The 17,783-nt window shown below is 37.2% G+C and overlaps 2 protein-coding genes across 3 annotated transcripts; one reads left to right on the top strand and one right to left on the bottom strand.

The window, feature by feature from the left end:
- The first annotated feature begins 256 nt into the window (after positions 1 to 256).
- fam78bb (family with sequence similarity 78 member Bb) lies at positions 257 to 6,913 on the top strand. 2 transcript variants are annotated; one of them, XM_048209535.1, is made up of 2 exons: positions 257 to 374; positions 6,324 to 6,913. In XM_048209535.1, the coding sequence occupies exon 2, from the start codon at positions 6,472 to 6,474 to the stop codon at positions 6,844 to 6,846; it is 375 nt and encodes a 124-aa protein (XP_048065492.1). In that variant the 5' UTR covers positions 257 to 374; positions 6,324 to 6,471; the 3' UTR covers positions 6,847 to 6,913. The 2 variants fall into 2 exon arrangements, with proteins under 2 accessions (XP_048065492.1, XP_048065491.1); XM_048209534.1 differs by lacking the exon at positions 257 to 374 and adding an exon at positions 3,769 to 4,031.
- A 2,237-nt stretch (positions 6,914 to 9,150) lies between these two features.
- Positions 9,151 to 17,526, bottom strand: slc35a3a (solute carrier family 35 member A3a). The gene is made up of 8 exons (XM_048209533.1): positions 17,118 to 17,526; positions 16,094 to 16,316; positions 15,633 to 15,787; positions 15,425 to 15,547; positions 14,530 to 14,704; positions 11,041 to 11,159; positions 10,740 to 10,873; positions 9,151 to 10,603 (listed from the first exon to the last, which is right to left on the bottom strand). The coding sequence occupies exons 2-8, from the start codon at positions 16,281 to 16,283 to the stop codon at positions 10,513 to 10,515; spliced, it is 987 nt and encodes a 328-aa protein (XP_048065490.1). The 5' UTR covers positions 16,284 to 16,316; positions 17,118 to 17,526; the 3' UTR covers positions 9,151 to 10,512.
- Between the last annotated feature and the right edge of the window lie 257 nt (positions 17,527 to 17,783).

Genomic DNA, 17,783 nt, shown 5'->3' with positions numbered 1-17,783 from the left:
TAAAAAAGACAAGGAAACAGGATAAAACCTAAAATTAACTTTTTGTGTTTTCTTTGTGTGGTGTTTAGTGCTCTTAAAACAGACTGCGTGACTCGTACTTATGTCACGTGGCTCGTATAAGTAAAACAAGGAAAAGTAGACTTTTTTTGTTTATCTCTCTACCACATTCTGTAAGGCTGTTCGTGCTTTAGAAGAACGAATTGTGAGATAGTAATACATTCATTCGAATGGCAGACGTTTATTTTATGTAAAGCGACTTAAAAATTAGAAAAATAACAAAGCGATTCATCCAAAGGAGGCAGTCGACTGTCATTATTCTGATGTCACTCAAACCTGAAGACGTTTAATCTGTCAAGTCTGCACTTTACTCCGGGGTGAGTTCACATTCACTAATCACCATCATCGTCTTCTGACCTCACACGTACTTAACAAGATACTAGCCAATTTTCACAGTGATGTTTCCCTGACGGATAAATTTGACATGAGATCGGCCTTAGTGACGACAGTCCATCTATGTTGGTTGTCATGGTAACACGGAAAGCCACCAATTAAGAAGCGGAACATGTCTCTCGCGCTGTATAATCTCCCTGTGTTAATATGTGAGAGAAGGGGAGGTAAATATGGATCAAAGTTACAAAAAGTAATTATTATATTCAATTCTGCAAGTGAAAATGTAGCTCTTATAGTAAGTAATAAAATCGCCTTTTTCTATTGCTTTGCAGCATATAAACGTTTATCATCTTTAAGGTTTACTCACAGTGTCTGTGCTTTCTCTATGGCGCAATCGCTTAAAGTGATAGTTCACCCAAAAATGAAAATTCTGTCATCATTTACTCACCCTCAAGTTGTTCCAAACCTGTATTTCTTTGTTCTGCTAAACAGAAAAGGAATATTAAAGAAAGTTTTTAACCAGGCCGCTTTGGGGCACCATTGACTTCCATATAGAAAAAATACTATGGAAGCAAAGCAAAGACTTTAGAATAACACAGGACGCGACACTTGAATTGTTCTGAATGGGCTAAAGTGCAACGCGCAATATGTCGGAATAATGGTGCGTTCAAGTCCTCCTGGGAAGTTCGTATGTACGAGGTGGGAAGTCGTGTGTACGACGGTAGGTGCGTTCAAGTCACTTTCGTCGGAGTAAGATGGCGGTGTGCCTTCTCTAAATTAATTACACAAAATAACAACACTTATGCTTCTAGAAAATGTAGAGCAAAGAATGTGCATTAGTTGTATGTTGCTTTTTTATGTTTTTAATTAATTTATTAAGCCACTGTAAAATTTATTGTTACATATTACATTTTTATATTGTGATGCTATCGTATTTTTGCTGGGAATCAGCTTACTTCGTTGTAAATAGAAAAGCCTGACAATGTCACTGCTAAATACCTGTAAGTATTGTGGTATTTCGCTATGTTTCTGACTGACACGCCCCCAACTCGTACAGATCGGATCTTAAAGAAAATTACGAGCTTCCCACTGGTATTTACGACATTGTGGTGGCGTTCATGTCGGTTCTGCTCGTAAATAAGATCTTTCCGACATGACTTGAAAGCACCATAAGCCTTCTAAATAAGAGCCAAATGCAGATTGATAATGTCATCATCACTCCAGCGGCCGTTAGAAGCTCCGGTTCCTATAGAAACAGTCATACGCGCACCTCCGAAATGAGGCACAAGAGACGCGCATTTAGGACTGCGCATTAGCTTGATCCAGCCTGAATACCGTTTTGTGTCATGATTCGAGCGTTTAGAAACAAAATTTATGAGACAGTTGTTGTCAGATTTCATTGGTGATTTCAAATATGAAATTTAATCGAAAGCAGCTGGAGAATTTGAGGTTTCCCTATTCAAAGAGATAGTAGCTGCACTTGAAAGCCCGAGAGGCGTTTTAAAGATGGCCGCCGAGTGAAATGACTTGTCTTAAAGGGACTTTGATGGAAGACATTGGGGCCCCAGAACTGCTCAGTTTCCCACATTCTTCAAAACATCTTCCTTTGTGTTCAACAGAACAAACAAATTTGAGGGTGAGAAATGATGACAGAATTTAACATTTTTGGGTGAACTATCACTTAAAGTTTGTTCTAACGCAAACGTCTTTTGACGACATTTACTAGTCAAGCTATCTTAAAAAGCGTGAAACGTGGTTTACACATGATCATGTATATAGGTATATGAAAAAATTAAGCTACTTTTAAGACACCCCCACCTCTACCTTTAGTTTATGAAAATGTGTCCCACTTTTACATAGGCCAGATCAACCTATTCGTTTTACATGAGCCTACTATATTAGAAGAGACATCATTATGTTCAATATCGAGTATTTATATATGCATTTATGAGTAGCTATTTTATTAATTGCGAATATTAAAGTATCTCATAAGATCCAACATCATCAACAGGTTCAAACTCGAGGTAAGGCCAGTTCACAAGCTAACTATAATAACGACAAAGTTATAGTTCTAAAAATCGTTCTCAATATTAAAAAAAATGAGAGTTCACACCACAGCAATAACGATAACGCCAAAGAAAAACGATATCATTGTAATCACTTTCAGAACGATTTTATTCAGCTGAAAAACGATAAAAACATTGACAGCCAATCAGAATCCATCCTCCTTTAAAGAGCTCGAGCATTTAAAGTGACAGACAAGCACGCGCTTAGAATAAACAGAACAATATCGTCCGCTGGTGTGGACGCTAATATAATATCTTTATAGTTATCGTTATTGGTGCGAACGGGCCTGTAGGATATATCAATCTTGAGTCAAGCATATCATTATTCCATTACCTAGTTTTTCCTGGTTTTGTTGAAAGGAGAGCCCTATATGATGAACTGAGTGTAGATACGTGAGGAGCACTATAACGTGCACCGGTACTCCCACGCGCCTCTGACCGTTCATTCAGCACCACAGCAACCGAACAGCGACCACTGCGTGCACATCAACAACGGACATGGGAACTATTTATTTAAAAGCCGAATAGCACATTTCAACGATTTATCCAATCTCATCTGGACGCATCTCGTGTTTGTGTGGATGTCTATGTTTACTGAAGAAATCCACGCTATAAAGGAACGTCAAATGTGAGGTGATCGAGAGCAACACTCCGCTGTGTAACATACTTTTCGCGCTTCCTCCCCCGTCGTAAATCATGAAATACTTTGAGATTGCCTGTTGTTCCGAAAGCGCAGACATTAATCGAGAAAAACCGAATCGCGACCACCTCTTGTCGAGGCGAGCGGTCCGCCACACCTGACTGTTTTTGCTCTGCCTCCGGTTGTGACATGAAAACTCGGACCAGAAAGAAACGGATGAAAGGGCGAAGAGCTGCAAAAGGCCATGTGGATTTGAAAGGGAACATATCAGATTGAAGCGGGAGCCCAAAACAACCCTTAAGCCCGATCGCGAGTGACAATCAAAGGCATGGGCACACCAAAGATCAAGAGATGGTCGGAGGTCTTGCAACCTGTTGTTGATCCTGAATAACCAGACAGTGATTTGATATCTGTTGATCATATCTAAATGGCAGTGACTTGGGGGAAAGCACGTGCTTTTGATTGACACCTGTTTTGTCTTGTTCTTGATATTTTTAAATTCAAAAAGCCTACATTTATTAATTTGAGGAGTAGCCTAACTATTTTGGGCGCGTGGGACTGGACATGAGCTTATATCGACGCGCTTTTTTCGGAAATATAAAAGTATACTTATTTAATTTTGAAACATCCTACTTGGTTGGTTGATTATCCTGACTCTGACCCTCTCCAGCCATGGGCTGCCTTCAGAGTGTCGCCTGCAAGCCCCGAATCAAACGCGAGAACATCGTTGTTTACGACGTCTCTGCTACTATTGACCATTGCCCGACAGTGATTGAGGAGAATTCACCCATAGTGCTCCGCTACAAAACTCCGTACTTCAAGGCCTCCGCCCGGATAGTAATGCCGCCGATCCCTCGAAATGAGACTTGGGTTGTGGGTTGGATTCAAGCGTGCACTCAAATGGAATTCTACAACACTTATGGAGACCTCGGCATGTAAGCCTGGTGCATGTTTTATGCCTTCAATGCCCTTGCTCTTCACTAAAATGAACTAAAATTATGAAAGTTTAGCCACTGACAAGCAATCATATATCTGGATCAGTGGCAAATAAGGATGTCCGAGACTATACAATTATTTAAAAATCTAGTTTAAAACTTGTGTGCCAAGTTGTTTCAATTGAAATCTTTCAGTTTCAATTTTTGGAAAACAACTAGACTGATTCGAATTAAATGACTCGGTAACACTTTACAATAAGGTTCATTAGTTAACATGAACTAATAATGAACTGCACTTATACAGCATTTATTTATGCATTTATACAACATTTACTAGTACATTATTAAAATCTAGTTAACTTTAGTTAATGCATTGTGAACTAACAGGAACAAACAATGAACAACTGTATTTTCATTAACTAACGTTAACGAAGATTAGTAAATACAGTAACAAATGTATTGCTCATGGTAAGTTCATGTTAGTTAATACATTAACTAATGTTTAACTATTATGAACCACATTGTAAAGTGTTACCGATGACTCCAAGCGGCATAGCCATCAATAAGGTATTAAAATTCTTGTACGTTGAATTCAGGTGAGTCATTTGAGTCGTGATTCATGAACTTTTCTTAAAGTTACTCATTTTGACTCAAACAAAACCATCCTAGTAACATTTTACAATAAGGTCTCACTTGTTAACATTAGTTTATGCATCAACTAACATAAACTAACAATGAGCAATACATTTGTTCAAGTATTTATTAATCTTTGTTAAAGTTAACCCCCCCCCCCCAAAAAAAACAAAACAAAACTCTGTCATCATTTACTCACCCTCAAATTGTTCCAAACCTGTATGAATTTCTTTGTTCTGCTGAACACAAAGAAAGATATTTGGAAGAATGTTTGTAACCAAAGAGATCTCACCCCCCATTTACTACCAGTAGGAAAAATAAATAATATGGTAGTCAATGGTAGTCAATAACTTATACAGGTATGGAACAACATGAGGGGGAGTAAATGATGAAAATTTTCATTTTTGGGTGAACGATCACTTTAATGTTAGTTAATAAAAATCAAGCTGTTCATAGCTTTTTCATGTAAGTTCACAGTGCATTAACTAATCTTAACAAATACAACATTTGACTTTAATAATGTATGAGTAAATGTTGTAATTAACATTAACTAAGATAATAATGATAATAAATGCTGTTGAAGTATTGTACATTCTTAGTATTTCTAAGATTAACTAAATATATTAACTAATTATTATGTTATATGTAACTAATTATATGTTAACTAAAGTAGATAACTAATAAAACCTTATTGTAAAGTGTTACCAACATTAAAAAAAAAGGTCAAAATAGGCTTATCTTACATTTAAAAATGTATTTTTGGTTTTCTTAAAACTTTGTTTAATCAAATTGATGCCACATTTACTTTGATTTGACGGACAAAAGATATGAATTTATTTTAAATATTGATATCTTAAATATCTTGAGAATATATTATGCCAAACTGCTTATGTCAAGATTTCTACAGTCAAGAATTTAAGCTTTTTAAGAGATGAATATGACTTAGTTTGTTCAATTACCACTTTAAATAAGTGTATGGCAAAGGATAACTTCAGTGCAGTGCAGCAGTGATTTATATTCACAGAGAGTATGCATACATCAGCTCAGTGCCTGAGGGGAGGAGTGTTTGCACCTTCATCAGTCACTGCTCTTTCATTTATACTCCCACAAATGAGTTTCACAGCCTGTCACTGGATCAGACAGGGAGAGGCAGTGGATAAAAACAGAATAGCTGCTCTGAAACATCAGCGTGGTTGCACTAAACAGTTTAGTTTTGCAGGCGAACGCAATTATCTACAAATAAAGACAGAGCAGCAGACGAGATAGAGACATTCTCACACCCACCCACAAGGCCTGTGACGCGTGATGTGGGCCCTTCTGATGCTGCCTGGGGGGCCTGTCTGTGTGGAGGTGTGGACATGTGTGTGGGGGTGTGTATTACTGCCTGAGCGGGTGGTTGCGTGGGGTTTACTGTGACACAGATGGTGCCGTACCAAAGAAGAAATGCCAGCATCGGGTCATACCTAACAACACCCAGCCACATTAACGTCCTCTCACACTGAGTCATTTTACACAGGCAGCTGGGACCCTGATAATGAATGTCATCATTAACCCCAATTAGCATTTGTACACTTGGACTCACCATCTTCTTTCACTTACACTAAACATTCAATAGCAAACTGTGTTTGTTTGTTTAACCTCTAACGTTAATTTCTGCAGGTCAAGCTGGGAGCTGCCAGAGTTACGAGAAGGACTGGTGAAGGCTATCAGCGACTCGGACGGTGTTAGTTACCCGTGGTACGGAAACACGACAGAAACGGTGACTCTCTCTGGCCCCGCATCCAAACCCTCACGCTTCACTGTCAGCATGAATGATAACTTCTACCCCAGCGTAACATGGGCAGTACCGGTGAGCGAGAGCAATGTGCCTTTGCTCACGCGGATCAAACGCGACCAGAGTTTCACCACTTGGCTGGTGGCTTTGAATATGTCCACACAGGAGAAGATCCTCCTGCAGACAGTGAAGTGGAGGATGAAAGTGGACATCGCCGTGGACCCCTCCAAGCCACTGGGCTCTCGAGCAAGACTCACCGGCCGGGTGCACCAGGACCAGCCCAAGGTGTTGACCCATATGGACCCGATCCCCCCTAACGCTCTGGGTAAACCCAATGCTAATGACGCCCAAGTGCTAATGTGGAGGCCCAAGCGAGGACCACCATTAGTGGTGATCCCCTCCAAGTAGCAGGTTGTGGGAAAACGTGAAGGTTTTCAATCAAAATTTGCCTTAAATCCACACTACTGCCTTTAAAGAGATGTTTGGTTCTTGAATGGCCATAGAGACATTTAAAGGGATAGTTCACTCAAAATTTAAAATGATCCCATAATTTACTCACTCTTAAAGGGTTAGTTCACCCAAAAATGAAAATTCTGTCATCAATTACTCACCCTCATGTCACAGGTCCACACCTGTAAGACATTCGTTCATCTGCGGAACACAAATGAAGATATTTTTGATAAAATTCGATGGCTCAGTGAACCCTGCATCACCTGCAAGATAACTAACACTAAGGTTGCCCAGAAAGCTACTAAAGACATATTTAAAACAGTTCATGTGACTACAGTGGTTCAATCTTAATATTATAAAGCGACGAGAATACTTTTTATGCACCAAAAAAACAAAATAACGACTTTATTCAACAATATCTAGTGAGGGGCGATTTCAAAACACTGCTTCATGAAGCTTCGAAGCTTCACAAATCTTTTCTTTCGAGTCAGAGGTTTGGAGCGTGAAATTTCGAAACACTTATGACTTTACGAAGCCTCATTTACTGAAATCACATGCATCCATCCATCATAACCCATACAATTTGGTTAATAAATGCCTTTTGAAGCAAAGCGATGAGTTTTTGTAAGAAAAATATCCATATTTAAAACTTTATAAACTATAATCACTGGCTTACATTGGATACCATGGATGGATGAAAGATAAAGAGAAAAACATATACACATAAAATGGATTGAGGGTGCATAAATTACGGAATAATTTTCTTGGCTAATTTTTTTCATTTTTGGCTGAACTTTCACTTTAAAAAGGACAGTTCATTCAAAAAATTCATTATTTATTTACCCTGATCATTTCAAACATATATGACTTTCGTTCCTTGTGTGGAACACACAAGAAGATATTTTAAAGAATGTTTTTGTCCATTCAATGAAGCAAAACCACATTGGACCCCATTGACTTTCAATGTATGGAAGAAAAAAAAAGCACAGACATTTTTCAAAAGATCTTCTTTTGTATTCCACAAAGGAAAAAGTCAAACAGGTTTTAACAGTGACAGTTTGGGTGAACTAACCCTTTATTTTGATATTGACATTTGCCTTAAAACCTCAAGGAATCAAGGTGAATAAATCATATTTCTGGTAGACAAAGGGATACTCCACCCAAAAAAAATGTGCATTCTGTCATAATTTAATAACCATAATGTCATTTCAAACCTTTATGATTTTCTCTCTTCTGTGGAAATTTTTTTTTCTTTCTTTCTTTTTTGTCCATACAATGGAAGTCAAAGTCTTCCATTGTTATTTGGCTCCCAACGTTCTTCAAAATTTCTTCTGCAGAAGAAAGAAATGCATACATGTTTGGAACCACATGAGGGTGAATAAATGATGGCAGAATTTTCATGTTCATTTTTGGGTGGAGTATTCCTGTAAGGCTGTTGATATCACAGCCAACTCAACTATTTACAGATTTAACTCCAACCTTCTCTTTTAAAAGTTATCTGCAAGTGTAAAACATCTGTTGAACATCTACAGTCTTGCTCAGGCAGAGCAGCAAGCTTTACATGCTACTTCTATAAACACAATGTTGCAAAACAAGAGAAACTGATGTGCATGAATATATGCCTTCAGTTGAATTCAGTATTGCCTTTTAGCTAAATAAGTTTCATTCAAAGTTCATTTGAAGGAAACAGAAAGCTCCAACCGTCAGATATATTTGCTATTCAGCACGGCGTTAATTAAGTAAATGAAGTAAGAAGAGATATAAGACTTTTTAGTTCCACAAAGCATAACCTGGACTGTGAATACTGCTGCGGTGGAAATGACAGGACTTTGTCTGCTTGAATTTCTATGCTCTTAGCTTAAGAATGTCTGGAGCTGTCTACGATTTCTCTTTTCTGCTCACCTGGGAGCGAGGGAATCGAAGGAGGGGAAGAGAGAGATTTGAACAGTGCTGCAAACACCAACTCAACTCCCACCGCTACTCTTTAGAGAGGAGCAAACCATCCGGACATTCCTACCGAGATAATGAACACACATCCAGACACAAAAGCACAACAAACACTCAACCTTTGCCTTCTTCTTTGAAGCACCCTCATCTTCCCTATCCAGCACCTGCACAAATTACAGTGGAGTGACTGCTTGATTATCAAAAATGAATCAGTTCGCTTGAGCATTAAAGCCATTGGAATTGTATAAACTAAATTTACTGTATGATGCCATATGGGATGCACAGACTTCAAAAACAACATTACCGATGCTGGTCTTCAGAGGTCACTGTAGAGTTTATTGTTTTCATGGTTCACAGTGTGTTTTGAAGGACTCGAGAAGCTAGAGCATCCTGACTGATCAAAAACATGGATCTGAATGCCCAACTGTATGTAAGAACAGAAAAATCTTTTTGCCTTTTTAATTGATTACCTTTTTCAAGCTGTGATTGCATGCATCGTTTTTACACCTTCTCAACCAAATGCCAAGCCTCTTTCTTTTAAATTTTGTGCTGCCCTGGTGAAAATGTATGTATTATTTGAAAAAAAAAAAACAAGAAAAAAAAACCCCACATAATTAAACACCTGATTTATTATTACTCCTCACCAGATACCATTATAACTTCACACATGGTGCAAAGAAGCACTTCCTTGCATATATAACGGAGTAACTCAAGTATTATTTGTTACGGAGCCCATAAAGGGATATAGTCATTTATAAAATATGAGATTGGAAGAAAAATGGTTTTGCATTCTCTCACAAATGTTTGCGTTCGCAAAGTTTATCAGGGGAACGCAAAACTTTTGTAAGCGAACGTAAAAGCATTGAAATCTATTTTTTTCTCCATCTCATATTTTTTTCCATTAACATGTTCCTTTAGAGGCTCCATACTTACATATTGCCTGGTGATAGAGGTAATCCATAAAATAATCTGTAATCACCATATCCCGCAAACTGACCGGCTAGTATCTTTATCATAAGTCTTGTTATCATCATTTCATTATATAATAATATCAAAAGTTTACATCATATTCCAAAAAAGTACATTCCCTCAATTTCTACAGCACAGAATCTAACCCAGCATCCCAGTCTATTAAAATAACATAAAATATATTTTTGTAGGACAGTTTGAATAATGACACAAAAATACAGTGATGCAACGACCCAATCAGTAATCTAATATCCATTGGTGAATTTCTGTGAGATTCAAGTTTCATTTATGGCGAATTACTGTGGGCCACTGTAGCGATCCAAAATCAGCCATTGCCCCTAAAAGATGAACGGATATTAAATGTTTGAGAAGAGCTAAATGAGTTCTGTGCTCAAGTCCTGATCCAAAAAAAAGGTCTCAGCGCATCCAGAAACATTCGAAGATGGCACGTTATGAAGTGTTTTTATCCATCACCCATTAATGAGATTAGCGCTGATGAATGTTTTCAAGCTAAAAGAGAGTTTCACTGAAACTAGAGGCCCAGAGCATTTCACCCAGTGTGCTTCAGCTCAGCACTGCACAGCAGTGGCCCAGCCTGTTATCCAACCTTGAATCAATCCTTCTTTCCCGCTCTCTACGCCTCCTCTCCGTCCTTCCTTTTGTTTCATCCTTTTGTTCCACTCCACTTTCACCTCATCCATCCATTTATCATGCTCTGCTTGGGATGGTTGCCGGCTTGCTCTCATAACCATAGAGAAACGTCGCCATTATGACAAATACTGCACCCATGAAGAACACACTGCACGGGAGAGAAAAACAAGTGCTCTTTTTTTATTATGTTCATTTCAATTAAACTAATCTTTTTTAAACTTAATTCAGTTGAATTTAAAGCATTTATTGATCACAAGACTTTAAAAAAAATGTTTTTTTTTTACCTGGTAGGCTCAAAGTCCTCAAGCCAGAAATATGAAATTAATGTGGAGAGGATAATTGAGAGTGATGTAGCGAAGCCTTTGAGTATGTTGTCAGCATACTTGATGACAGCAGCTATCACAAGCCCTCCAAGCGCCTGTGGGAAATTAAAAAAAAAAAAAAAATCTATTTATATTGTTGCGCATTAATGTGTTGCAGGAGAACATCAGTAGCTGTTCGTTGTTAATGATGAAGCAATTATCAATTCTGACTTGTAAACTTTTCTACTTCACAAGTCTTGTACTGCAAAGTGTTCAAGCTCACCTGAAGAGCGACCACAATCCAGGTCACCATGCTGTAGCCCTGAAACATTCCGTGTTCTTGGACTCTGTCGCCATCGTAGGCCAACATCCCGAAGAGCCCAAAAACCAGGCCAAACATCCCTGCACACAGAAGATACACATGAGATATATCATAACACTCAGATGTATATAAATAAAGTGAGTAGGTTTTTGTGTGTGTGTATATATATATATATATATATATATATATATATATATATATATATATATATATATATATATATATATATATATATATATATATATATATATATATATATATATATATATATATACATATACATATATATACAGTACAGTCCAAAAGTTTGGAACCACTAAGATTTTTAATGTTTTTAAAAGAAGTTTCGTTTGCTCACCAAGGCTACATTTATTTAATTAAAAATACAGTAAAAAACAGTAATATTGTGAAATATTATTACAATTTAAAATAACTGTGTACTATTTAAATATATTTGACAAAGTAATTTATTCCTGTGATGCAAAGCTGAATTTTCAGCATCGTTACTCCAGTCTTCAGTGTCACATGATCCTTCAGAAATCATTCTAATATGCTGATTTGCTGCTCAATAAACATTTATGATTATTTTCAATGTTGAAAACAGTTGTGTACTTTTTTTTTTTTTCAGGATTCCTTGATGAATAGAAAGTTCAAAAGAACAGCATTTATCTGAAATACAAAGCTTCTGTAGCATTATACACTACCGTTCAAAAGTTTGGGGTCAGTAAGAATTTTTATTTTTATTTTTTTGAAAAGAAATTAAAGAAATGAATACTTTTATTCAGCAAGGATGCATTAAATCAATCAAAAGTGGCAGTAAAGACATTTATAATGTTACAAAAGATTAGATTTCAGATAAACAAGGTTCTTTTGAACTTTCTATTCATCAAATAATCCTGAAAAAAAATACTGTACACAAATATTTTGTACAATTGTACACATTAAATGTTTCTTGAGCAGCAGATCAGCATATTAGAATGATTTCTGAAGGATCATGTGACACTGAAGACTGGAGTAAAGATGCTGAAAATTCAGCTTTGCCATCACAGGAATAAATTACTTTGTGAAATATATTCAAATAGAAAACAGTTTGTTTAAATTGTAATAATATTTCACAATATTACTGTTTTTACTGTATTTTTAATTAAATAAATGTAGCCTTGGTGAGCAGACGAAACTTCTTTTAAAAACATTAAAAATCTTAGTGCTTCCAAACTTTTGGACTGTACTGTATATAAATAATTAAAATCAATTTTTTCAGGATATTGTGATGAATAGAAAGTTCAAAAGAAGAGCGTTTATTTGACATCGATTTTTTTTAACATTATAAATATCTTTACTGACACTTTTGATCAATTTAATGTATCCTTGACCCTTTTGAAATGTAGAGTATAAACACAAGGGAATGAATAAATGACTTCATTCTGAGAAAAGAAATTAAATATTTGTGATAAACTCAGATGATCAAATTATAGGTTATCAAATTATCTTGGCACTCATTGAAGAACAGGGATGCTTTTTTTGGCTTAGTTCACTGCAATGAACAGAAGTTCACATTAGGAGGTGAATCACTACAGACGCTCAATTCACACATCGCCAGTTATAAATAAACCTTACACTGAGACTCCACATGGCAAGAATGAAAACACACACGCATATACATATTCGCTTTTAGATCCTAAATGTGACATCAGACTTTTTTGCAAGGATTCTTGTTGAAAGAAATACAAATTTCAGCTGTTTGAAATGTGAGAACATCTTTAGGAAATACAGATTATACAGAAGGTCAACAGACTTCTAGTGTAAAAATAGGTTGTATGTGTCATAGTGCTTCATGTTGTCAGTTAATTGTCACCTACCTAAGCCTTGTGAAGTGTTAATTTGATCTGAACACCAACATGTTAAGATTGAGGAAAATGATCATTTCTACCCAGTCTAAAAACTGTGCCCTTCGAGAGAGGAGATGATTATACTAAACCACACTTTATTGAGTGACTTTATATGCAAATCCCTCTAGTACAGTGGCTGGCATCTTTAGGCAGGTGTTTTGGCATTGGCATGCATAGATGTAGTCACAGTGATGCAGTTGCTTTTTGCTCTCAGAACAATACTTAGTAGCTGTTAAAACACCACTTAACATTATATAAGTTCCCAACCCCTGATTTAGTATATTGATATTTAACAGGAACATAATTTTACATGGCAGGAGGTGTAAAACTAAATGTAAGCAACAGATTAGCAATGCCCTCTGTAGAGTGATTCATTAAAAGTCTTGAATTTAAGGCTATGATCACACTGCAAGCCAATCTCTTTGTGTGGATGTTCACTTTTTTTTTTTTAAATGAGGCCAATATCAGAATTGAGTCTGACATACATGCGCAAAAGTACAACAACAAAGATGGCACATAGCATGCTGACATATGGAAGTAAATATGGATGCCACTGAAGTCAGCATTTACACATTCATTTATAAGGTGATGTGCCGCAGAGGCCAGCGAATTTGTGTGCAGGCGATTAGAAGGATGCAGACGAGGATGTGGAGAAAGAGCAAAGTTTTTCTTGTATAGTTTTCCCTCAAGTTATGCTTGTATAGAGATGTCACAGTAATACTTATGAGTAAAACAGCTCTATATCCCTTTTGTCTTCCATATTCACTGAGCAACCAAACAACTACCGCCATGTAAAATCTTTGGAGTGACTCCCATCAGTGCAGAATTGTGAATCTAGAGTGACGTAAAAGTCGCATGAATTCCAATATGACTGTTAAGACTGAAGTCACACTGCAAAACAACAGACCTGTACCTGATTCAGGACCTCATATGGAAGTGGCCCAAATCAGAATCAAAAAGATTAGATTCTATGTAGTTCGTATGGAAGCTTGTTTCTGCCACTGAATTAAAAAAAAAAAGAAAAGAAAAAAAAAGGTATAATTGCGACGTTTTATCTCACAATTCTGCCTTTTTTCTGACAATTGCGAGAAATAGTCAGAATTGCGAGTTTTAAACTCACAATTGCGCGTTATTGTCAGATAATTTTCCCTCAGAATTGAACTTTATAACTCTTCATTGCAAGTTTATATCTCGCAGTTCTGAGAAAAGTCAGAATTGCGAGTTTATGGCATGCAATTGTGTTTAAAACTTGTAATTCAAAGAGAAAAGAGAATTGCGAGATGTAAATTCGCAACTGTGAGATAAAAAGTCACAATTACCTTTTTTTTTATTTAGTGGCGGAAACAAGCTTCCATAGGTTTGTGCTGTTCACACCATTATGAAAAATGGTGGGAAAAAAGCAAAAAGATAAGAATTTAAAAAAAAGCAAAAAAAGTTTTGCGGATTTGGGCCACTTTGCCTACAGTCTGAACTTAGCCTAATTGAACATAACTTTTGAACGCAACTCAAAACAGAGATGTTCAGGATAACATAAGACCAATTTTCTTTAAAACATACTTACCAAGCTGGATGTTTCGGACCCAAACACTCTGCTTGGTCTCTTTAAGGATCTTCTCAAAGTAGACCCCAGCAAACCCACTGGAACAACAGGCTACCAACACGGCCACCAGCCCCACAAACTGGGAGCCTGCAGTCAGCTGCTCTTTCTGAGGGTCTGACGGGGAGTCCGATGGCCACTGTCCAAACAAACAATCATGAATTACATTAAAGGATTAGTTCGCTTCAGAATTAAAATTTCCTGATAAGTTACTCACCCCCATTGCATAAAAGATGTTTATGTCTTTCTTCAGTCGAAAAGAAATTAAGGTTTTTGAGGAAAACATTCCAGGATTTTTCTTCACTGGGACTTCACTGGGGTTCAACGGGTTGAAGGTCCAAATTGCAGTTTCATTGCAGCTTCAAAGCGCTCTACATGATCCCAGCTGAGGAATAAGGGTCTTATCTAGTGAAACGATCGGTCATTTTCTAAAATAAATAATAAAAATACTTTTTAACCACAAATGCTCATCTTGCAATGCTCTGCGATGTGATCATCACATTGGAAAGGTCACACGTGACGTAGGCAGAAGTACCGAGCAAGTCTTTACAAAGCGAGCGTTCAAAGACCAAGTCAAAAGGCCTTTACAAAAAAAAAGTAAAAATGTATTCCCCGGCTGGGATCATGTAGAGCTCTTTGAAACTGCAATTAGGACCTTCAAAGTCCACTACATGGAGAAAAATCCTGGAATGTTTTCCGCAAAAACCTTAATTTCTTTTCGACTGAAGAAAGACATAAACATCTTGCATTACATGGGGGTGAGTAAATTATCAGGAAATTTTAATTTTGAAGTGAACTAATCCTTTAATACATCAATTATTCCAACAAAACCGTTAATCTCTAACCAATATATCTTTACCTGTACAAGTGCAACCCCAGCCATAAGAATTAGCAGAGACAACCACTGGTACACCCCGAGCCTGCGACCCAGCATAGACACAGAAAACAGGGCTGTGGTCAGGATCTTCAACTGGTATGTCACCTAGAAGTGCACAGGATAAATAAAAAATATATATGGACGGTAGCCATAAAAAAATGCAGCTGATACTGGATGGATACTGACTTACCTGGTAGGTAGCCGCATCAAGGTTGGACAGTGCCACGTAGAGCAGGTTATTCTGTAGCGTGTAGATCCCAGAAGGAATCGCCAGCTTCAGCGTCTCCATAGGTTTGTGTATAATCTCCTGTCTCAGAATACTGCTCAGTGCTCGGCCGCTGTAACCTGTTCCACACAGATATAGCAGCAATAATGAATCAAATTCACAGCTGTTCCTCCCTGATGTAGTTTGACACAAATTTTTTTTAAGTAAGTCACAAAGCAAAACAGACTATGCAAATCCAACTCTGTGCACAGAGATATTACATCAGAGAATTTCACAATGCATTCACCATAATTTCTCAATACAGGCACCAACTGACATAGGTGAATGACTTTCTAAGAACTCCAGTCAGACTTCATTCTTAAGGTGCTTTCAGGAAAAGATATTGAAAACAATATCAAGGAGGAAGGAAACACCATGAAACTTACTGTGATCTTTGAAGACGAGCCCCACACAGGTAAGGATTTTGAGGAACTCTGCCACCACCACAGCAGAGGAGGCAAGGTAACGCGGCCCGTCGCCCTGTAAGGTGCGCGAGTAACGCATGGTCAGCACCAGGGATGTTGTCTGGAACACCAGGACCCCAAGAGAGAGGTACTTAAGCTTGGCTGATGCCATGATGACAGCCTCTCAAGAGGAGACCAGGACAGACTGGGGTGACATGAGGCAGAAAAGGGCAAAGAGCAGACAGATGTTAAAATACAATGTTGTCCCAGCTGGGTCTGACAAGCAAGCTGCTCTGTAAACATTAATGGCCATAAACAACATTGATGTCCAGAGCTATATAGTATCCACACAGTATAGTGTCCTTGACCAAGAAATCAAACATTAACCCTGCAGTTTACTAAATTTAAGACTTAAATGTTGAACATTTAAAGGGATGGAGCAATCAAACATGAAAAGTGTCATTATTCAATCATCCTCATGTAATCCTGTCACACTTTCTTTCTCGAGTGGAAACACAAAAGTAGACGTTAGTCAGAATGACAGGCTCGGTCACCATTCACTTTCAATGGATCGTTTTTCCATACAGTGAAAGTGAATGGTGACTGAAGGCTGACATCACCTTTTGTGTTTCCAGGGAAGAAATAAAGTCAAACAACATAATGGTGAGTAAATAATGATTGTCACACTTAAAAGTATCTTACAATTATTTAAATCATTTCTGGGTGAACTATCCCTTTAACGGAAGACAAAAGGACAAAAAAAGTAAAATATTCAGACATTTTAGCTACTGAAATATTAAATATATTAAACATTATTTCAGAAAAATTGCATTTCCTAGCTAAGAAATTAATAAATAAATGCAACTGACAAAAAAAAAAAATTAAAACAACAACAAAAATGTCTATATTTTACCGCAAGTCACAATGATATGGACAGACTTTTAACATAAATGTATGATCTCAGTTAGTTTTTAGATGTCAATGTCACATATTTTCATAGCCTCACCTTTCAGAAGACTATTGCAGTAATCCGGAAGAGTTGCAGTTTGTGAGTGGGAGTTTGAAGGCAAACATAAACTTCAAAACCCAATCAAAGATCCATCCTCGCAGATTCTACACAAGTTGAATCTACACAGTGTGTTAAACAGTTCAGTAGTGTCTTATTTTGACAGTTGAACACTAAGAGCTACTGCTGCTGCTAAGCTATTATTTGAGAAAATCAACCGTTCCGGGTATACATTGCGCATGGTCATCTGCTATGTGTTTTACTCATGGCGGATTCCCTCATCCATCAAGAATGACAAGCAGACTGTCAAGTGAAGTGCAAAAAACCTTCATATGAATCTCAACAATCTTGCAGTACTTCCTAGTGTTTTGTTGTTTCGATCTTTTGATTATGAGCCGTTGTCGCCACCTGTCGGTTGGCGGACAGAATGATGTTCAATTTATTTCCAAGTCGAACTGGACCTCATTGAGAAGTGCACAATTCACCTGATTTTCTTGCATATATTAATCTGATTGAAAATCGTTTTTGATGATTGTGGTATGAAATATCCTTTACTAATGTCAATCAATCTAATTAAGATACATAACAATAAAATTCAACGATAGATAGATAGATAGATAGATAGATAGATAGATAGATAGATAGATAGATAGATAGATAGATAGA

Source organism: Megalobrama amblycephala, linkage group LG12 (assembly GCF_018812025.1).
Source record: "Megalobrama amblycephala isolate DHTTF-2021 linkage group LG12, ASM1881202v1, whole genome shotgun sequence".
In the NCBI taxonomy this organism is placed as follows: Eukaryota; Metazoa; Chordata; class Actinopteri; order Cypriniformes; family Xenocyprididae; genus Megalobrama; species Megalobrama amblycephala.
The sequence above is the reverse complement of the archived record's forward strand: the minus strand, read 5'-3'. Positions and strand labels throughout refer to the sequence as shown.

Bases quoted from the DNA above. Each gene is read 5' to 3' on its own strand.
- fam78bb (XM_048209534.1), top strand. From the start codon at position 3,769: ATGGGCTGCCTTCAGAGTGTCGCCTGCAAGCCCCGAATCAAACGCGAG. The intron at 4,032-6,323 runs GTAAGCCTGGTG...TAATTTCTGCAG, and splicing joins ACTTATGGAGACCTCGGCAT to GTCAAGCTGGGAGCTGCCAG.
- slc35a3a (XM_048209533.1), bottom strand. From the start codon at position 16,283: ATGGCATCAGCCAAGCTTAAGTACCTCTCTCTTGGGGTCCTGGTGTTC. The intron at 15,548-15,632 runs GTAAGTCAGTAT...GTGCACTTCTAG, and splicing joins TTGATGCGGCTACCTACCAG to GTGACATACCAGTTGAAGAT. The intron at 11,160-14,529 runs GTAAGTATGTTT...TTCTGTGTGCAG, and splicing joins GGTCCGAAACATCCAGCTTG to GGATGTTTGGCCTGGTTTTT.